General features: G+C 43.7%; 1 protein-coding gene across 43 annotated transcripts in view; it reads left to right on the top strand.

Annotated features, from left to right (window-relative positions):
- Nucleotides 1-21,061, top strand: part of MAP4K4 (mitogen-activated protein kinase kinase kinase kinase 4) — a 188,747-nt gene that overhangs the window by 130,555 nt on the left and 37,131 nt on the right. For all 43 annotated transcript variants that reach the window (XM_074332434.2, XM_074332410.2, XM_088796006.1 and 40 more), the window contains 5 exons: nucleotides 1,112-1,190; nucleotides 4,528-4,703; nucleotides 7,209-7,281; nucleotides 8,808-9,018; nucleotides 20,486-20,647. In XM_074332434.2, coding sequence (XP_074188535.1) covers nucleotides 1,112-1,190; nucleotides 4,528-4,703; nucleotides 7,209-7,281; nucleotides 8,808-9,018; nucleotides 20,486-20,647 — 701 coding nt within the window. The remainder of the gene's footprint in view (nucleotides 1-1,111; nucleotides 1,191-4,527; nucleotides 4,704-7,208; nucleotides 7,282-8,807; nucleotides 9,019-20,485; nucleotides 20,648-21,061) is intronic.

The raw sequence follows: 21,061 nt of genomic DNA, 5'->3' as shown, positions 1-21,061 counted from the left end.
TGTGTTTTGACTTTACACATAGAGGCAAAACTTTTTATGTGTAGAATAATGTGGGGTTTTTTTTTGTTTTTTTTGTTTGTTTTTGTATTACCTACGAAATTTTGCTTCTGCCTTGGATTAAATCAGTGACAACTTTATAAAATTGATTTTTGATTAGGGACGGGGTAGAATTGCAGAGAAGAAAGGAAAAAACAGCATTTTCTGCTGGTTCCCCCTTTAAAAAAGATATACACAAAGAACGTGTAATTGTCTGGTACATAGTTGTTGCTGAATAAATTTTTGTTGAATGAATGAAGACAAATTACCAACAACTAAGAATTAGTGTGCAATACAGAAATGACATCTGTCTTGAACACCATATGTTCCATCATGCTTTCCTCTGAGGAACTGAGACAAGGACGTATTGCCTGACCCTTTGTCTCAGTTTTCTGTCACAGTGGAATAGTGTTATCTTTTTCTTTGGCCCCCATTTCCCAGCTGCCTTGTGAGATTCTTGTGAAGGTAACAAACCTGTGAAAATGCACGTTGCCTATTGTGACACAGTGTGTGTACTTGTGTACCTCACACGCCTTTGTTGGGCAAGTGAGGAGTACAAGCAGTAAGAGCACAGCATTCAACGTTTCCATTTTACTCATTTTACTCAGTTTTGCTGTTTCCTTGCAATAATAGCTGTAACAATAGCTGACATTTTGGAGGGCTAACTGCCTACTGCGTTCCAGGCATTGTGTGGGGCCTTTGCAGGCAGGGTCTCATTTAATCTCACAACAGCCCTATAGAATAAAATTATTTTCATTGTAATATTATAGATGGTTTTGAAACTTAGGCTGTTGACTCTTGTAAGACTTTAAATCAATGTTTATCTTTGACCATGAAAACTTTGCAATGTCTGTTTGAAATTGTGTATTCTTATTACTCTCGTCCTCCTCATATTTTGCTATGTTTACATGGGAAGCCACGGTGTGCCCTAGGGCTCATAACTAGGTAACTGGACTGCTTGACATAAAGCATATCAAGCAGACGATGGGACAGGGTATTTGATACTATGAGTGAGCCCTAGAGATCAAGAATGAGTAATAAGTGCCATACTGACACGACCGTCTCCTCTCCCCAGCTCTCTGTGACATGCATCCAATGAGAGCACTGTTTCTCATTCCCAGAAACCCTCCTCCCCGGCTGAAGTCAAAAAAATGGTAAGCTATGTCTGGTTTTCATTGTTGTTGTTCTTTTCCTTTTTTAAAATATTGTTCTTTTTTTAGTATTACTCTGAGACACAATTCTGGCCATTCTGATTCCCCAAGAACACAAGAGCCAGTGCCCCCAAAACAGCGTTTAAAAGGTGTATTGATTTTGTTTTTTCCATGATAAATTCTCTTTGATTTATAAGATAGTGACAAGTGGCCATATGAAGCACCATAACGTGATTAAAGAAAACTCTTCCATTTTAATATGTCAACACACTTTCACATGTAATATATTTCTAAACACTTTTGCATTAAAAAGCAAAGCTGCATTGATTCACAGTTCCTCGGATGAAATAGGCTTTTAAAATTAGTGGTGGCATTTACTGTACTTATTGCAAAGCATTTAAGTTAGATGTATCATTTTTCATTCCCCAAGAACACATCAAAGGAAGGGTCCCTTTTCTTTAGGCTGCCGCCTTTCTTTCTCCCTTCAACTCTCATTTTGTTTGCTAAACAAAAGTTTCTATCCACGGAGGGAAGTGATGACGCTCACTGACAAAAAGCTTAAAGACTTGCTGCAGTGCGAGAGATGCTGCTTTGGTTTAGGGTTAAGATCTGTAAGGAGGAGGGCAGTGCTCTGGTTTTCACCTGAGAATTTTGTCCACTTGTTCCCTCTTGAACTGTGAGTCCTTTCCTGACTGTCTCCGTTTCACACAAGCTTCTCAAGCATGGGGGCCTTCCCTCCTTTTTCCGGTTCCTGTTTTCCTGGGCTTATCTCTCTTACTAATGCTGACCTACTATGGGTTTGGCTTTTTTTTTCTTTCCGAAGTTATTCTCACTAGTTTTCCAATTAGTGTTGTCTCCTCTTAGGTTCTTGACTCTAATTCTGAAATAGGCAGAAGATCTCAAATTTAAGCCTTCTATTCTGGATCTGGTCTTTTCGCTGTTACTGTCTGCTCTTTTCTTATTGATTGCTTCTGATGTTCTGTAGTTTTCTTTTCCCATCTATGAGCGTATTCACATACACACGTAATTTTACTCTTGTTTCTTATTTCTCCCTGGTCCTCACTGTCCTTTCCCCTCTTTTGTCTGCTGACAGGATTTTTCTTATTCTTTTTATACTGTCCAGGTAACAGGTTGTCTACTCACCAGTGTTTGGAGAGTTTTTTGTTTTTTTTTAAGGCCGTACAGTTGCAAAGATTTTAGCCCCAGTGGTCTCCTGCGGGCACCCATGGTGGGGGGCCACCCCTGGGGGGTCCACCCCTAGGGAAACCAAATGTGTATAGTGGACATCAGCAAGGCATGAGCCATGGGGCTGGGGTCACACTTTATCTGGTCATACCAAACTAAGTAATACTCATTTTCCCTTTGTTTTTCTCTGTCACATTTTATTAAAGGGAATTTATGCTCTGTCTTAAGGTGCCTCACAATTTACAAGTCTTGTCAGCTGGCTCCACTCTGATGATTCTGTGCATTACTGGCTGTTTTGGGTTAACTACTACGTGTATAATATAGTGAGGAAAAGAGACAGGAGCAGTGGCGACCAATTCTTCCTGTATTCTTCACCTAAACTTGATTAGATGCATTTTTATCCATTTACATCATTGCTCTCATTTTACCCAAGTTTTCTAAAGGGATGAGATGGTTACAGACATAGAGTCCTCTTCCTGTGTGGTTGCTGTCTTTCTGTCTACATGTGAGCTCCTACTGTTTCTGGATCAGTGGCTTTCAAAAGATGGTCAGTGAACTAACTCTCTTCCACCAGAACACGATGGTTGACTTTAAAGAATGTCTTGTGGACCCTTGGTCCCCAGTTAATCTGTAGACATGGTGCATGAGAATGCCTTCGGAATCTTTTCCTTTAGGGCTTCAGCCTCAAAGTTCCTGCTCTGTTAGGTCTGAGGTGTAACCCAGGTATTTGTATTTTTAATGCACTCCTGAAGATCCTTGTGGGCTGTGGGGTTTGGGAGTCTGTGTCAGAGCGTTCCAGTACAACTGTGTAGAAACCTCCATGTTTTTCATTAACCACAGAATAAAGGAACAACCTCTTTAAGTGACTTTGGGGGCCCTTGTCTGAGCTGACCCCAAACCTGTTTTTCTATTCTTTTCCACTTCTCATACTAGCATCAGAAAACGATTCATTATTCCTAACACTTGTTTACCTTTGTTCCTGTTCCTTTCACTCTTGACTGATGGCTTCTCTCCCGCATCTTTAAAATATCAAAGGTCCTACTTTTCCTTGATATCTAACCCTCTGTAGCCGTAGTTCCTTTTCCTTCCTCTGTAAGTTTTGATGATACATCGGCTATTGTTGTCTATGTTTCCTCCACTTGATTTCCTGTGTGTATTTCTTATAGAGGCTGGCATAAACAAATGTAGATCGTTGATCCATAAATATTTGTTGAATTGAAAAAATAGTAAGGTTGAACGGAATTATAGGACAATGAAAGTGATTCTTAAAAGCAGTGAAGTCTTGGAAAGAATTGAACTGATTTTCTGAATCGTATTTTTAAAGACTGAATAACTCATTCATTCAACAAAAATTGATTACATACCTGAGTGGCCCGCCATGCTCAGTGTTGGGCGTTGCTGACAGCCAGCAGGGGAGACCGGCCATAAGAGCCCAGCCTGTTTGTTACGTGCAGGGCGCCCGGAAGGAAGGCTCCCCGCTTGGGGAAGGTGAACGTCGCCCGGAAAGGCTTCGCAAAAGAGGCCTGAGCTGAGTCTCAACAGATACGATGGATCAGAGGGTGTGGGCCCAGGCGAGGGTGGAGGTCATCACGAGCCAGGACCGAGAAACAGGCAGAAATCCAAGTGGCCAGCTGGGCAAATGTTGGTGACGGAGTTGTTGCCCCCTTCAAAAGTAGGATTTCCACCTCTAGAGAACTGATAAATAAACCAGTTGGAGACTCTGAAATGTCACATGAGCAGGTTCAAGAGCCCAGCATGTGGTCACTTGGCTCCTTGTCTCTGTGTGTCTCTTTGTCTCCCAGGTTCCAGACGTTTGTCTTCTGTCTGCCCTCATTTTAGCCGAAACTTCCCTTTACCCCCGCGCCACCTCCACCGCGGTGATTAAGTGATAAATAAGCAACATTAGATTTAAAGCCAGTTCATTTAAGTCGGACGTCCTCCATGCCTGGGGTGTGTTGTCAGTGACACGGTGTCCCTTGTAAACCGTGTATGAGGCATGGTCCTGGTCCCCAGTATCCCCTGAGAGTCCCAAACATTCGCGGGGTGTTCACCATGATCCCGAGGCGCCTTTGATTTCAGGCTCGTACGTTACTGATGTTTTGGAGCTCTGCTCTTGCTGGCAGAAATCCCATCATCCTTTTTCCTTCCTCTACAGGTCAAAGAAGTTTTTCAGCTTTATAGAGGGGTGCCTGGTGAAGAACTACACGCAGCGGCCCTCCACGGAGCAGCTTCTGAAACATCCTTTCATCAGGGATCAGCCAAACGAGCGGCAGGTCAGAATCCAGCTCAAGGACCACATAGACCGCACCAGAAAGAAGAGAGGAGAGAAAGGTATTAAACTTGCCGTATGTTCTTCTGAAAAGAAGTTTTTTGGGGGTTTTGCCAACTAGAATAGGTTACTCCTTTCCTGACCGTGAGTCTGTGCTCACGTCGCCTGCCTCAGGCCTGCGGGTCTGGCGTGTCGCAGCACCGGGCCACCAGCCTGCCTCATGTTTGGCCTGGTCCTCGCCAGGAGCACGTCTTTGCTGCTGCCCTTTCTGCTTCATTGTGGATGTTGCTTTCCACACCTGTCATTTGGGTTCCCTCAGCATCAGCTGTGAGCGTTGCCCTGGCGCAGTCCTGCTCTGGGACCGCCGGGGGCCTGACTGCTGCACTCGGCTGCCATGCTGTGGGTAGGCCGGGGCCGAGCGCGGGACCGGACTCCCTTTTTCTCATCACGCACAGCACGGACGTGCCCTCGCTCACCAACAAGTCCCGTTCTGTTTCCCGGGTCTTACGTGTTCCGTGTCCACCTGCCTGGCGAGGTACTGACCAAGCTTTGTCACCAGCTTCACAAAAGCTGCCTCCGTCATGCTCCAGCTTACATTGGTCTGTCTGTTTTGTGCAGTAACTACAGAACAGCATTTGGATAACGGGGAGCTCGTTAATGAGGTATTTTTGACAGTCTGATTTCAAGGCCAAAGAAGAAACTAAAAAGAGCCAAGTTCAAGGCAGTAAAAGAGTCCGTTACAGTCATCTTTGCAGGCCTGCACTGAGCTTGTCACATGTTCATTTCAGCCTGACATAACTTCAGTATTCGGAGTTACACCACCACTAATGGTCATAATGACTTTTTGCCCTCGGATACAGTCACTCATAAAAGTAATTAACCTTTTGTACATTAAGCTGTGCAGGTGGAACGAAGTGAACTAAAGTTTGCAACAAAATAAAGCCTTTTTTAGAAAAGGTGATTTGCATATTGGATCATTTTTCCAGTACTTTCTTAATAATAGCCAACAGTCATGGAACATTGCAAGGCATTTACTGAGTACTTAACCTGGAGCTTCTCATGTATTTCTCATCACCCGCATTCTGCATATGGGAACAGTGGGGTACTTTACCTGCATTTCTCATCTTCAAGTCACAGTGACCTCTTTTTTTCTCTTTGCATTCATTCACCTTCCAAATGACCTCAGCCTCTTGTCAGTAATGAATAGTTCACCGCACAAAATTTGAATCATAACAGAGTACCTATTTAAAGGATTCTAAACAGTATTTAGGTTGGAATTTCCCTTGGAAGCTAGCCTATTTTGATGTTCTTTAAAATTGTATAGTTTGTCCAACATAGAAGAACTAATGTCATATGTATGGACTGATGGATTTGTTGTGTGTGTGTGTGTGTGTGTGTGTATGTGTGTGTGCGTTTGTGTGTGTATATGTATGTGTATGTGTGTGTGTATGTATGTGTGTATGTGTGTGTATGTGTGTGTGCATGTGTGTGCATGTGTGTGTATGTGTGTGCATGTGTGTGTATGTGTGTGCGTGTGTGTGTATGTGTGTATGTGTGTGTATGTATGTGTGTATGTGTGTGTGTGTGTGTGTATGTGTGTGTGTGTATGTGTGTGTGTGTATGTATGGCATATGTCCACAGTTGTATACAATGCAGACTGAACCACAGTCTAAGTTCTCAGTCTGGTTTTTCTTACTGGGAAACTGATTTTAAACTTATGTGTCTCTGGAAAAAGTTAGAAATGTATTTTTTTTGTGTGTGAATAGACCTTGTTTTATAAATCTCTTTAACCTTTCTAGTTTTGATTGCTCTATGGAGTGAAATTGCTCACTCAAAGCCAAGTACTGACATGAAGTTCAGAGTCAAATAAAAGGGACGATTAGTTACTTTGGGAAAATGGTTAAAACCTGTTGATGTGAAAGGGCGTTATTCATGTTGAAACTTTTGCTTAGTCTGGTCCAAGTAGACCAGCTTCTGTCTCCTCCTTTTGCTGTATTGTTTCATTAGTTTTTCCCTGGTTTCACCTTTATAGTTTGTGGGAACATTCAATTTTGTTTTTTCTGCTTTAAGTACCTATTCAATGCTTCACTTTTTGTCAGCCCAGCAGACTTCTTTCTCTCTGCTGTGTTCTAATGGATCCCCAAGTGCCAAAAATAACCAAATATATTCCTTTAGTTGGGGCAGTTAAATCTCTTCCTTTTGAGTTTTGTCATCAAGATGGACTTTCTGAATTTGCTGATGTGCTTGGGCCACTTGTGTGTCGAGGGCTGTGGGGCCCCTCTCACAGCCCTGGTCCCCTTAGCAGCGCTTCCCACAAGGGCTTGTGTCGAATGCAGCTGGATCTGCCCGTCCCTGGCAGGAAGCCCCGCCCAGGGAACGGCCACCGTGCGCTGTGGGAAATCGGTGTCATGCTCCTCCTGCCCCCACGTTCGCCGCCATACACGTTGTTATTGTCACAAAGAGCACGGTGTTTATTTTCTGCCGTAACACTCTTGGAGATGCTTGCCTGTACATGCACGCATCATGATTTGTGAACTGCCCGTTTATCCTGTCCTTTTTTCCAACAGATGAAACTGAGTATGAGTACAGTGGGAGTGAGGAAGAGGAGGAGGAGGTGCCTGAACAGGAAGGCGAGCCGAGGTAACGAGAAAGCCGCTGTGCAGCTTCCCACGTGGTGAGGCGGGATGCAGGGGTTCACAAGCCTGTGTCGTATGAAGGAACCTTAAATTCCTGTGAAAATGCCTTAATAACTTCTATTCTGGTGTTTTTTGAAAGATTCTTATAAACAGTCCCTTCACCCCCCCGACCCCACCCTGGATCCTCTTACCCAACTGTGGGTAAAAGTACGTTACTTCCCCTCCCCGAGTCATTTGGAAATGTGTGGGGTTGTGTTTGGTCCTGGGGAAGGGGAGCTAGCTACCGGCATTTATTAGTCCAGGAGATGTGGATGGTAAATGTGTTGTAGTGTACAAAACAGTCCCACACACAAAGAATTGTCCTCGTCGTAGGCTATAGGCTTCCACTGCAAAACACTGCAGTCTTGCCCTAAATATTTTTGTTGGTTTGTTTTGCTCTTCCCACAACTGTGGGGACCAGCATTTCGTTTCCGCGATGAGGCCTATTCTGTCCTGATCCGCTGTACGGTCTGTGTGTTGGTTATCGCTGGCTTCCCACCGTGCAGCGCAGGAGAAGGTTGAAGAGTTGGTAGCACGAACCTCGTAGAAACTAATCAGTCAGGGAGTAGAGGATTTTACAGTATTAATGTGGGTCTTGCCTGGCAGCTGCAACTGACTGACCACAGGAGGATGGAAGGGAGTGTTGGAAGGACCTGTGCGGACCCATGTGCAGAGTGGGAGTTTGAAGAGAGCATATCGAGAGAATTTCTGGAAAAAGCTTCATGATGCCTTTTTGTTTTAACATAGAAGATTTGAACTCATTTGAGATGGAAACTTTTAGAGTAATTTGAACTTGTTTTCATGAGCAATACAATTGTGGCTAGGAGCATGAGCTAATGAAAGAGGCCGTTTGAGGAGATGTATTTGCCGTGTTACTCTGGGTGTTTTGGAAGTGGAGAGGTGACACTCAGCAGGGAGACCAGCTAGGAATGAAGCGGTTTAATCTAATCAGTGGCTAATTCTTGGGGCCTACTGGGCTCAGCGACTGACCCTGGAAATAAGGACAGTGGGAGGAAATCCGTGACAAGACGTGGCAGACCAGGTGAAGTAGATGAAGGTAAGGTCAGTGCTGAAGATCACGGCTCTTTCTGTCCTGGCAGACCTAGAACACGATGTTGCTCTTACTGATGGGCAATAAGGTGGTCAGAGAGGGACTGACTGTGGAAGAAGGTGATTTCACCTTTTCATTTTACTGCTTGAGTTGATGTGAGAATCCTAAGTGGAGATGTCTTGTCATGCAAACACCCCGGAGAGTTTTAAGATATTTATGAAACAGATGACAGAAGATAAATACTATTGGATTGGAGATGTAGTTATTCCCATGGGTTTATTGTCGAATCTAGGAGTGGGAGGAACTCATGGAGAGGATGAACGTGGAAAGGCCGCATGTCATGTAGGAAAGGCTGCACACTGGGCTGCATGTCATTTAGGGCCGCATGTTGTCTAGGCCGGTGGGCCGAGCGGCCCTGACAGCTGCGCTTCCTCTTACAGCTCCATTGTCAACGTGCCTGGCGAGTCCACCCTTCGCCGGGATTTCCTGAGACTGCAGCAGGAGAACAAGGAGCGCTCCGAGGCTCTTCGCAGACAGCAGCTCCTGCAGGAACAGCAGCTCCGGGAGCAGGAGGAGTATAAAAGGCAGCTGCTGGCGGAGAGACAGAAGCGGATCGAGCAGCAGAAAGAGCAGAGGCGGCGGCTAGAGGAGGTAGAAAAAGGGAAATGTCCACGTTGGTTTTCTCTGTCTTTATTTGCACTGGTGGGCGGATCCTCACCGGAATAGTTTCTGTAGCTTCCTGAGGTCACTCCTACCTCCCACCCCGGCTTAGCTATTCAGTAGCTTCTGAAGGGAAGCCTGCGGCTTTGCGACAGGCAGGGCTTTGCATTCCTTGAGGTCTCAGCAAAGTTGTTCTTGCTTGGAAAAAACGTCAAGGACACAATCAGTCAGCATCACATTGTGACAGATGCTGGGCGGCAGGTCCCAAACACAGCCCCAGACCCATCTGGGGGGCAGTTTCCATTGTGATTTAAGTTGGCCAGCTCAGGCTTGACCTGATTTCTTCCCATGCTTGGCCTCTGGGTTCAAATTTATGTGTACATATTTTCATATTTTTCTGAAACCTCAGACTTTTCCACAGGAACTGCATTTTTCTACAAAGGCTAGGTTTTTCCCCTAAGTGCCTTAACTTCAGGCACATGTAAGAGTAAGGCATGAAGAAAAGCATTATACTGGGTGTAATGCAAGTGCTCTCCTGTAATCTAGTAGTTAATGGAGGGCTGGTTATGTCCTGCAGCGGGGAAGTACCTTTGTGCTGCCTGCTCACTTACCTTGTTAATGCTGTGAACCTCGGCAGTGGGCTCACCCACCGCCTTTTCATTTTTAATTCACAGGAACATTATTTCCCTGTATTTCACTTGGGGCTCAAGAGAGGTTTTTTTTTTAAAATTTATTGGGGTGACAATTGTTAGTAAAATTACATAGATTTCAGGTGTACAATTCTGTATTACATCAAGAGAGTTTTTTGATTTTCTTTTCCTGGCTGCCTTTTATTATGTATTTCACATTCCAAGTTCCTCATTCATAATAGTTTCTGTTTCCATTTAATGGACACACCTAATTGTTTCACCTTTGTCTTTCACTCTAGACAAAGAACTGCAAACAGCAGTAAATCCCTGTATTGATACTATATCCTGGAGTTTATTTAATGACAACACACGCTGTTACCCAAGTTATTTAAGTACATTTTGTGGGGGAAGTCTTTACTTAGTTTTCCATGTTTGCAGTCTGAATCCTGAGAACTTGAGAATTTGTCTTTCCTTTAGAAGACCAGTGTCTGTCTAACAAGGAGGCTGGAAATACAGTGGTATCTCGGTTTTCAAACGTAATCCCTTCTGGAAGGCCGTTCGAGTTCTGAAACGTTCGAAAACTGAGGCACAGTTTCCCCATAGAAAGTAGTGCAAAATGGATTAATCCATTCCATGCCTTTAAAATCAACCCCTAAAACTGCAAATTTAGCATGAATTTTGCTATCTAATGATACCATAGATCCGTAAAATCTATGGCATTCGTAAACCAAAATGTTCGTCAACGGAGACATTCGAAAACCGAGGTACCACTGTACTCAGCCAGGGTTTGTGGACGAAAACACAGCACACAACCTTCCTCTGTAGTGGGGATAGCATTGCTGTTTATGTGACTCTTTTGGCAGTTTATTTGCAAACTCTTTCATTATATTTTTATGATGATTCTCAGTGCCCTTTGAATATAACGCAGTGGGTTCTGAGGCTTGTTCAAGTTGCATGTCGACTTAGCACATGGGAATGCTTGAGTTTGGGGGCTCTAGTTGTTTCTCTAGAACATGCGGTATTCTTTACTGACCTTTGTCACCCTGGGCTGTACTTTCCATAACACACGATACAGGTTAGTTTGGTGGTTTATAACTTGAAGTGCCAAGGACCCAATCAGTTAGAGCTGGAAACGGCTTTCAGGGCCAGTGGTCATGACATAAGTGTCTGTCATTCAGCCTCTGTACATGATAGGGAGTGAGGATTGCCGAGCAAAGGCCAGCAGTGGCTCAAAGAGAGGGACTAAAGATTTAAAGCTGTTTTGTTTCATTAGCTACAGAGGCTAGAGAATGAGGGACGTTGTCTCAAAATGAGAACTTTGCACTTGACGACTTGTGTCGATTAGCCCTTTAATGTCAGCTTCTCAGTAGACGTTCAAACTCAGAGTCACCTCTTGATCAGGAAACGGGGAGCTGGTACTGAAACAGGGAATGTTTGCGTGAATAGAATCCACGGGTTTGGATTCTTGATGAGCTAGCTCCCTTTTATTAGCCTGGGTAGTTACGCACTGTCTACACTCTAGGTCTCAGAGGCTAATTTCGGATTATTTGTGCCATAAATGGTTTGTAGCCCTTGTTGGCATTAAAGGTTCAATCAGAACTGGTTGGGGAACAAAGTAGATAAAGATAGTCAGCCTCAGTCATAAGACAAATGACAATTAAAACTGAAAGAAGATAACTTTCTACCAGCAACTGGCAAAAAGAAAAGGTCCAAAAGTCGAGGTTGTGGGAAGCACAGCGCAGCTGTCCTTTCTTTTCAACTGCCACTAAGTCAGGCCCACTGAGGATCAGGACTTCTCTTGCTACCACCCCATCTCTTTCTGAACCCTCTTTTCGGGTAAGAGGTCCTGCACCATGGGTCCTGCGTCTTTAAGAAATCTGTCTGTACATATACACTCCACTCTTCCTTCGATGCTCTTTGAAATTTACTGCTGCTGGCATCTCTCTCCTTTGTTTTTCTCTGCTTCCTCCTCTTTGGCTCCTGTGTGAACTGGAGATCTTGCAAATATTTTTGAGTATGTCTCCCAGTTCTGCTGAAAATGACGCTCTTGTTTATGTTTTCCATTGTCTTGGTTGCTTCTGGATGGTCCCAGGAGGAAAAGTGGGGGAGGCTGAGCTCGTGCAGCCAAAGTTCATCCTGGTACTTTCATCCACTCCGTTCCTGTCCCTCACAGCCCTTCAGGGGTGTGACTGTGCTCCTAGCCTTCTCTTCAGGGTGCAGTCAGTGCTGCTCAGCCTACTAGAGGTATTTTATCCAGATTCAGAACCCCACATGATAAATAAAGGTCTCCCTTCATCAAAAACTTGAATATTACCACATTCCTTTTCATATGTAAACACAGCACCACCGCTTTGGCTCACGTAGAACTTGGTGTCTAGCTTATTTTTTTCTCCACAAAAATTGTTCACAGGCCATCCTTTTCTCCCGTGCTGTTCTTTTTTTTTTCTGTTTTGAGCAAAAAGGGAGAATATTTAATTGTATTATCTTTCTACCCTAATGGTTTTGTGCTCTTTTTCATTGACTCTTGATGTGGTGCCTGTTAACTCTTTCTCTCTACTCCCATGGCACCCACATATTTGATGAGCATGTTTTCTCATTCTGTGTCTGTGTTTAGCAAAAATATTAGACAAGCTGTTGTCTTTGCGAAAACCCAGTCAGTATCTAAGACAAGATTACTGTCTTAGTTGGGGTACTTTGGATGTGTTTTTGAACATGTTACATATTTAACTAAGTTTCCTGTCTCCTAGTCTGTACTTCTTTATTTTGACCTCATAGAAACTGAAATTATTGGTAAAAGCAAGATGCATTTGTCTGTGGTTTGTTGTGCTACTTTTAGTAAGCTTCAAAAAAAAAAGAAAAAAGCAAACTTCTTAGGGGAAGATTTGTTTTTAGAAAGCCTACAGTGCCATCATGACAGCACACTTTTTTAAAAAATAAACTGTGCATAAATGATATTTTTAATATAGGTAGGAGTCAAAATCAAATTTTTCATTTGAGGTTAGACCTTATCCTTTTCTTAAAAAATAAACCATAAAAGGGAAAACACCATCCCCTGTCTTCCCAGTCTTACTCTTTTGTGGCAATGACGCCCTCCATGCCTGTGTTCTGGAGACTGTAATGCTGGCCATTAAGCCCGGTCAGGAACACCACAGAGCAGCTGCGCCGTTTTTTCTACTTGTTTCTCCCTTTCTGTTCTTGATCGGATATTCAGGATTCGCCTGTCTCAGAATCTTTCTGCAGGTATTTAAAAAAATAATCTTTTATGATCTTTCCTTTCAAAGCTTTTAGCCCTGAAGTGGCCGTCATCACTTTGTGGTTTGGGGGCACCTGCTCCCCTCCAGTGAGGGCGTCAGCGTTAGTGTCAGCCCAGCACTTTCTTTGCTTTGCTGCTGCTCCTACCCTAGGACACACGGTTACATTCGTTTCTATCATTTCTACAAATTCCAAAGTGACTAAGGTTTTAGAGAAGTGGATGGAAGTGGAAGCAAAAGGAAAACAAGAGAAAAATAATTTTTTTTTAATGTATAAAATAGTTTATATTGGCTTGTAAAGTGACTTTAATCAGAGACTAAAATTTGTTATTTAATTACAGTTTTAGTTACCAACGCTCCAGCACCAAAGACACTGTCAATATAATGTCGTGCTCAGTGTTTAAAAATCCATTAGGGTTATCAAGAAAGAAAAGTTTTCTGTATTAAAGCTTACCGCTATACAGACTGTCTTATTCTACCATCAGATTTAAGCTATTTAAAGAGGCTATCGAGAAAAACGTTTTTCCATGTGAAATGGGATTAGTACTGAAGCTAAATTATAACACAAGGAAAACAGACGTTTCTAAGAAAAAGATTAGTAAGCTCTGCCTTGTGTTTGTTATGTATTTCTTAGTTATGAGATCGTGGAAAGAAGGCGATAGTACATCATGACAGCACACTCGTCTCTCTCTGTCTCGCTCTCTCATTAAAAAACAGTCCATAAGTGATCTTTCTAATATAGATAGGAGTCAAAATCAAACTTTCTGAGCAAAAGTGAAGACTGTTCGCCACAACAGTGATTCCATGCATTGGAAAGAAACAGGAGCTGTGTCTTCACCCCTCCTCATCTGCACGAAGGCCCTTGGTTTGGCTGGTCATGCGTATCTGCGTGTTAGCACAGCTCCAGCTTTATTGTCTGCAGTGATCGCCGCCTCAGCATGCAGGTACCCCCTCTGGCCCAGGCAGCGCTCGCTGTGACGTCAGCAGCTTCCCTGTTTTACAGAGGATAGCTGTCTTGTGTTTCAGAACTCCCTAAGTTCTGGTAAATCTTTCCGTGCCCCCGTCTAGCATTTGGTTATGTTTACAGATAAATTTTGTAAGAGTTAGTGTAATTCAGCAAATGTTGTTTGTTGCTTAAAGAGGAAGAATTGCCTTTGGGAAGAAGCAAATCGTTTCTCTACTAAGGCTGCATCAGAATTTGGACTTACAATACTCGGGGTGGCGGGCATTATGTGTGTGCAGTAACATGAGTTCAGGAGTTCCTGGAAACGGCTGAGTCTGACGAATAGGATGGTTTATTAAAGTCAGTTAGTTGCTGCTAAAGACTTACAGTGAGTCCAGTGGGGTGTGTTTAAATAGATGTCACAATTATCACTATGACCTATTTAGAAAAGTTTTTAGAATCGTGAGATGAAAACATTGCTTCTAAATACCAAACTAGAAAGGGAACTTAAAGATAATTAAAGCATAGTTGGAAAAGTACATATTTACTCAGGCATACTTGGAAAAATTTATCTAATAAGGAAATCTCTTTATAACTTGAGAGATTTGGATATCACTTAATAGCATCATGCAGTTTCTTGATTTTTGTTTGATTTTGTTTTTAAAGAAAGAATGATTTAAGAAAATAATAATAACATTAGTTTGCAGATGCTTCAAGAGATTATATTATGTATATCATTCTTAGCGGGGTAAATCAGGAAACACATGCTTATTAGAATCTCCTAGGTTTTGTTATTTGAAATCACAGGCATAAGATTAATCCAATATTACTTAGGTGGTTTGGTATATATGCTTTATTTTTGGCCATTTTCTTTTGAGGTTCTCTTGCAAAAGGCCAGCTTTTGATGTTAATCATCAATTAAGATATACTTACGAGGGGCTTTCTTTAACTTTTAATTATTCCCCCTCCCCCACCACACTCACACAAATTGAGGGCCTGTTCTGACTGCAGTGGTTTCTATGGTTAGTAGTAGTTTAAATTCTTGCTCTTGGTCCAATTTACCATTGCAGATATTAGAGCATAATGTGGAAGGGGATGCAGTACCTGCCTTGTTCTTGCCTTGGCCGTTGGCCTCCCTCCCATCTAGGACCTGCCTGGTGGGCTAGTTCTGGGCCACCTACCCGTTTCCACATTGTCTTGTGGACTTTTTAAAGGGATATGACTTACCTTCCCTACTTCTCTTGGTGGAGAGGGGCCGTGTCTGGTTTATCTTCTTGTACTCATGGTGCTTAATAGTTCTCAAATGGATGAGCCAGTCATTTGTAGTCCTACATGTATCTCTGGAAAGAAAAGTCTTGTTCTTGAAATTTATGCCTCTTCTTACCTGGACCTTTGGGCCTGAGATCTCTAATTTCAGTTCCAGAATCACCTTAAAGTACTTGGAGGGAGCTTATCAAATATCTGAGGCATAGACAGCGTGTTGTGTAACGTATGCTGCACTGTGCAGCCCTAACAATCATTGTTCAAGCCTTTCTGTACTTCCTCGGTGATGTGGAAAAGATGGCTTTCTGATTTGAGTGGATTCCGTAGGACCTAGCGATAAGAATGGATTCTTGAGTCTTTACTCAGATGCTCAATGTTGGAGATAAAACCACAGCAGATTTTGTCTTGGATGTCATGTGCTGGATGAGGGTTAGATTTACAATTCCAAACAGCGTTTATTGTGATCCTTACTGGGGTGGGGGAGGGAGGGATGAGTGAAACAAGATTGCTGCTCTCAAGGAGCTTATGTTCCGTGGAGCATGTTGATCTAGTAACCACGAGGGCGCTATTTCACAGGAAACAAGAGCCTTCCAGAGGTTTTCATTTAACAGTTCACATCATCTGTTTTTGCCTGTCCCTGTTTGTAAGAGGTTTGCTTACTGTTACTTTAGGATGTGCATTTTGAATTAAACTTATTATAATAATTTAAATTATTTTAATTAAATAACCACATGAGAATGTAATCATTGACTTTGGAAAACAGTTGAACAAAAACAACTTGAAGCTTACTGACTTTCATTGAGAAATCCCAGTGAAATGACTGAAAAAACAAAAATGGTATAAACGACAGGACAATGAGAAGAAGAAAGGAAATAAAATTGTGTAATTAGCGCATGGAAGAGTAAAGACTAGAACAAGGCCGATACCACAAATCCCTCAAAATGGGAGGTGGCAGGTGGGGCCACAAGCATAGGTAGATCTGTGGAGCAGGCCGACCCCCACCCCATGCAGCCAGGCTGCTCGGACACCTCCTCAGCAGGAGCTGGTACAGGTGAGCGACAAGTGAGAGACTCAGAATGGGGAGAAATCAGGCACAAATACAACCGAAAACGGGGGCATTAAGTGACAGTCTGAGTGAAATCAGTGTGACTGCAAGCGCGCCCACCTCCCCCAGGTCCCTCGTGCTGGCAGCCACCTCCTTCTCCTGCACCGTCTCCCAACCAAGGCAGGGTATTGAGGGGTTCTCACAATAGCGTAGATTCCCCCCGGAGATAGCGGCCAGCCCAAGGGAGCTGGGAAATGGGTGTGGGGTGTGGGCAGGGCCGGTGATGCCCCTGCCCTCCTGTGAGCCCGCCCTGATACTGGTTCCCTCCTCTCTGCTTTTCCTCTGCAACTTTGTTTCTTCTCTGGAGACATCGTGGAAATTTGAATTGAGAGGCTGGTTTGAGTCAGGTGCTGGACTCACTCCCGGACATCAGCCTGGCAGCACCAGGGCCCTAAGGAAGGTGTTTCTGATAACAGCCAGGGCGTCGGCAGACCTGGAGACAGGCTTTACGTTCAGATTTAAAAAAAAATAATTATATATATATATATATATATATATATAGTAACAAGAACAGAAAAGCAAGTACATCCCATGGCTTTTCTTCTGTGTGACACCGTGGAGCTAAGTGGCACCTGTACTTCAACGGCATTCCTCACAGTTCTGTCGCCTGCCACATGGTGTGTAAGGAAATGGCAGCAGGTGTGTCCGTAAGGCGATTTGCAGGTGTGGCTATGGTCCGTGGCATTGTTTTGAGCAGGGGCCTTGAAAGGGTTGTACTCATGCGTCCCATCAGTAAAAAAAAAAATTGATCATGTAATGTGACAGAGATATGCCACTTACATACTGTTGTACTGACTATGGACATTATAAAATAGCTATCTGAAAAGGGTGAATTGCAAATATAAAGAAATAAAAGTTCAAGTTTTTTCTTCCTTTTTTTCCTCCTATACTCCGCCTATGCTCGCTTTTAGAGACAACTGATGCAGAGACACAGCATCTCCGTTCTTCACTTCCCTCCTTCTGTTCATCTTTGAGTGTCACCGCATCCAGGCACACTCCCAAGGGTGTAGGCAAGGAAGGGTAGAGCCCAGACCTTGCCAAGAGGAATGTTTCTCTTAACAGTTCGCTGCTTATGAGACTCCAAAAACAATTTTTCCCCCTCAGACACCAACGATCGACTTCTTCCAAAACATATCCAAACTCCACGCCATGAATGGATTTCCAGTCCAGACTGCCTTCTTCCCACCCCCACTGCGCACTTTGACAGGTCAGGAAACTGAGGCGCATAGAGGGGAAGTGGTTTATGCCAGGACAGCTGAGTCAGGACCAGAACCCCAGCCCATGAGTCGTTTCTGTCCTCTTTCTAGGATTCCATGGTGGCCACACTAAACCTTCTCAGAACCCGTTTAACACATTTTGACCACTTTGTTATCTGAAAGGTGTAAAATTCAGTGTATAGGATCCTTAGCCTCTTCTGACCTGTTCACATTATTCTGATTGGCTTGGAACTTGAATTCTCTTGAAGCTGAGGGGGAATCTTCAGGGCACAGACACTGGTTGCCTTTCTTCTGTTTTTCTTCTTCTGTTTTCCTTCTGTCCGACTGACTTTGAGGGAAGTTGTTTCTGTGTCCATGTAGGAAGCTCTTCGCCTCCCTTTGTTGCGATTGTGAGTTCTTTTCTTTCTTCCAGAGGTGGGGCCCTTCTTACCTAGCCTCCCGGGTGTTTGCCAAACCCAGTGTATTCTAGCAGCTCATTCCTCTTTTACAAACCTGGAAGTGTCCGGACTGTTGCCGGCTTCATCCAGGATTGTCCTTGAGCACCTAAGCAGCACTGAGTCTCAGTAAAAGTGGTAGAGTCACCTTGCTCGCTCCCTAGAACCGAAGCTTCCAGAAGCGTCCATGTAGTTTAAGCTTTAAAGCTGAGTGAATGAGATAGAGATTCTTTGCAGGTCAGCCTCAGGTTTATTAGAAGGCTTTTTTGTTTTACTTTTCATGTATTTTTACTGAAAAAAATAAAAGTTCAAAAGATGTTTTTCTTGGAAAATGCGGTTAGCTGGGAATATCTGAAGGAATGAAATAATGTCTATTTAAAGCAAAGAAATTTCTTTTCCCCAATTGGCAAATTAAAATCATTATTATTTTTTCGCCAATGTTAGAAAAATGGTTGTGTTCTCAGCGACTGTATATTTGTTGTAAGTGATGTAGTGGTGAAAACCAGTCTGGTTTTTTGCTCCTGTATAGGAAAAGCAATAGATATAAAAGATCTTCACTTAATTTGCCCTGAAGGGGAAAGACTCCAGGAACACTGCTTGCATGCAAATCTCAGATTTCTTACTTCAGATTTCTGTGTGTGTTGTTCGAGGAGTCTGGGGTGGTGGAGGTGGTTGTGTTTGTTTTGTGTCCTGGTAGCTAATTTTTAAAAACAAAGTCTCCGGCTCTGAGGGGTTCAGGGCAGTGCATAGGGCTGGGACTGTGCCCACTCCCTCCTGGCCCTGAGTGCAAACCACACAGAAAAAATGGCTTCGGAGCAGAAAGCCCAGTTTTTGTGGTTTGGAATAGACTCTACTATCTTATTTTTCTCAGACTTAAAAAAAACAACAAAGTATAAGGGCATTAAGCCAGCAAGCACCAGGCAGCAAGTGCATTGTATGGGGGCACTTAGGTGTTAGAATTTAATGACGATGCCATAGCCGGTAAAGTTGTAGTTTGTAAACACCAGGGCCAGACACGGTTCTTTTCATGCCCACCTCACCCATGGGAAAGTGGTGAGTTTTGTGTTCTGAATTCTAGGAGCAGACAATGGGGAAACTCCAAAACACGAAATGTAGGGAACAAGAGAGAATGTGGGGCCAAAGGCTGACTCAACTTCACTGAGAATAATGATGATGTAGTTAGTTCTCAACGGAGAGACCAGATACTAGGTAATCCTTTCCGTCCAGTTATTCCACATGTAAGACGTTTGCACATTTCTCAGGCAGTCGTTTTTGAGTATCTACCTGCAGATTGAACGCTAGCTGAGGGTTGGGGAGAAACCCAGAAGGAATACTTAACTCTAAGTACTTACTTTGTACAGTAACATCCCCCACTGCTCGACCCCAAACTTCCTTGTTTGTGTAATAGTTCATCTCAGGGTCACATTCAAGTTTGTGGGGATAATATCAGTTCCCTGTATCTTGAGAAATCCAATGGCTGATTATTTTCTAGAGCTGTGCAGTCCAATCCAGTAGCCCATGTGACTATTTAAATTAACTCTAATGAAACAAGGTAAAAGCTCAGTTTCTCAGTGGCACTAGTCACATTTCCGGTGCTTGGTAGTGAGGGGCTGCTGCGCTGGACCGCATTGTCATCAGGGAGGACTGCTGGGCAGTGCCTGTCTAGAGCCTAGCAGTTTTTTCACATTTATGGAAGAATTGGTTCATTTTATACTCTGCACTGTGGAAGTGCTTTATGACAGACAGGTCGAGCTGGGTGGGACACGCAGCGCACAGGTGCCCCTCCTGTCACAGTGCTCTAGACCGTGGGGTCACCCAGAACAGACTGGGTTAGGAAAGGCTGTCAGAGGGAGTGTGCTGATACAGCAGCACCTTTTGCACCTGCTGATGGGATGCAGGGTGGTGTCTGGTTAACAGGAGAGGCTACGAGGCAGAGTGGCCCTTCCAGCTGGAGGCCTGCGAGCTGGTGACACTGGGCAAGTCACTTAACTTTTCTGAACCTGTTTTCTCATCATACCTACTTCCTAGGTTTGTTATAAGGATTGTGTTAGGTAAAGTGAGTGGAATAAGGAAAATGAAATACTTAGCACCGTGTGAGCTCAATGCATAGTAGGCCTGTGCTCAATCGCAGTTTTTTGATATTCGTGGTGATGACTGTGGCATTTCTTATTCTTGTTGAGGCCCATTCCTGTCTTCCTGATATGTGCTGCTCCTCCGCCCTCAAAATCATTTCTCTCCTTTCTTTGCTCTATTTCTGTCCTCTTTATTCCTTTCTCTTCTGTCTTTTTCCTTTGACTTAAGGGCCTTGGGCCACTCTGCAGTGATACTCAGGATTATCCCCTCATTGCTGTGGCAGAGTGGAGAATGGGGAATAACTGATAGAAAAACGAGACCAAACCCTGTAGTGATTCAAAGAAACACAGCACCTTTGACCAGGAAGGTGGTACATGAGGAAGCTGGTACATGCAGGCCCAGGGGCCTCTTGGAAATGATTGGCCAGCAGAGACGGGGTCCACCAACGCACCCTCGTTAGCACCGCCCTATAGCTGGTCAGCTACCTGTTACGAGAGCCATGGCCAGAAGGTCCCTGCTGATGATCTGTCTTTGCTTACGTAGCAACAAAGGAGAGAGCGTGAAGCTAGAAGGCAGCAGGAACGTGAACAGCGACGGAGAGAACAGGAAGAGAAGAGGCGCTTAGAGGAGCTGGAGAGAAGGCGGAAAGAAGAAGAGGAGAGGAGACGGGCAGAAGAGGAGAAGAGGAGAGTTGAGAGAGAACAGGTTAGTTCCCAGGGAACGTTCCAGCCATGAGTGAGTTTGTGAGTTGGGGTGATTGGGGCAAAAGTACACACACGTGTGCATGCACGCACACATGTTTAAGGACGTTAGAGATTTAAAAATGCTGAAACAACAATTGGAAGTGCACCAGTAAACTGAGTCTCTTGTCTTTAAAAAAAGGTACATAAATTATTATGCTTCACAAACCTCTTGAAACCAGCTAAATGGTCTCCAAATAGTATGATGGGTGAAAGATTTCTGAATACATCTTCTTGGGTCTGGCTTAAATGCTTCAAACCTCACACAGCTGGATGATAATTAACCCTTTTTAAAAAGTGAAATTAAAAACCAACTGTAAGAAATTTCTGTGAGAAATGTTTGAAGCAGCCACTGGGTAAGCGAATATTTCATATATCC

The sequence above is a fragment of the Rhinolophus sinicus genome, chromosome 2, assembly GCF_057876585.1.
Source record: "Rhinolophus sinicus isolate RSI-liver-muscle chromosome 2, RSI-T2T, whole genome shotgun sequence".
NCBI lineage: Eukaryota > Metazoa > Chordata > Mammalia > Chiroptera > Rhinolophidae > Rhinolophus > Rhinolophus sinicus.
The sequence above is the reverse complement of the archived record's forward strand: the minus strand, read 5'-3'. Positions and strand labels throughout refer to the sequence as shown.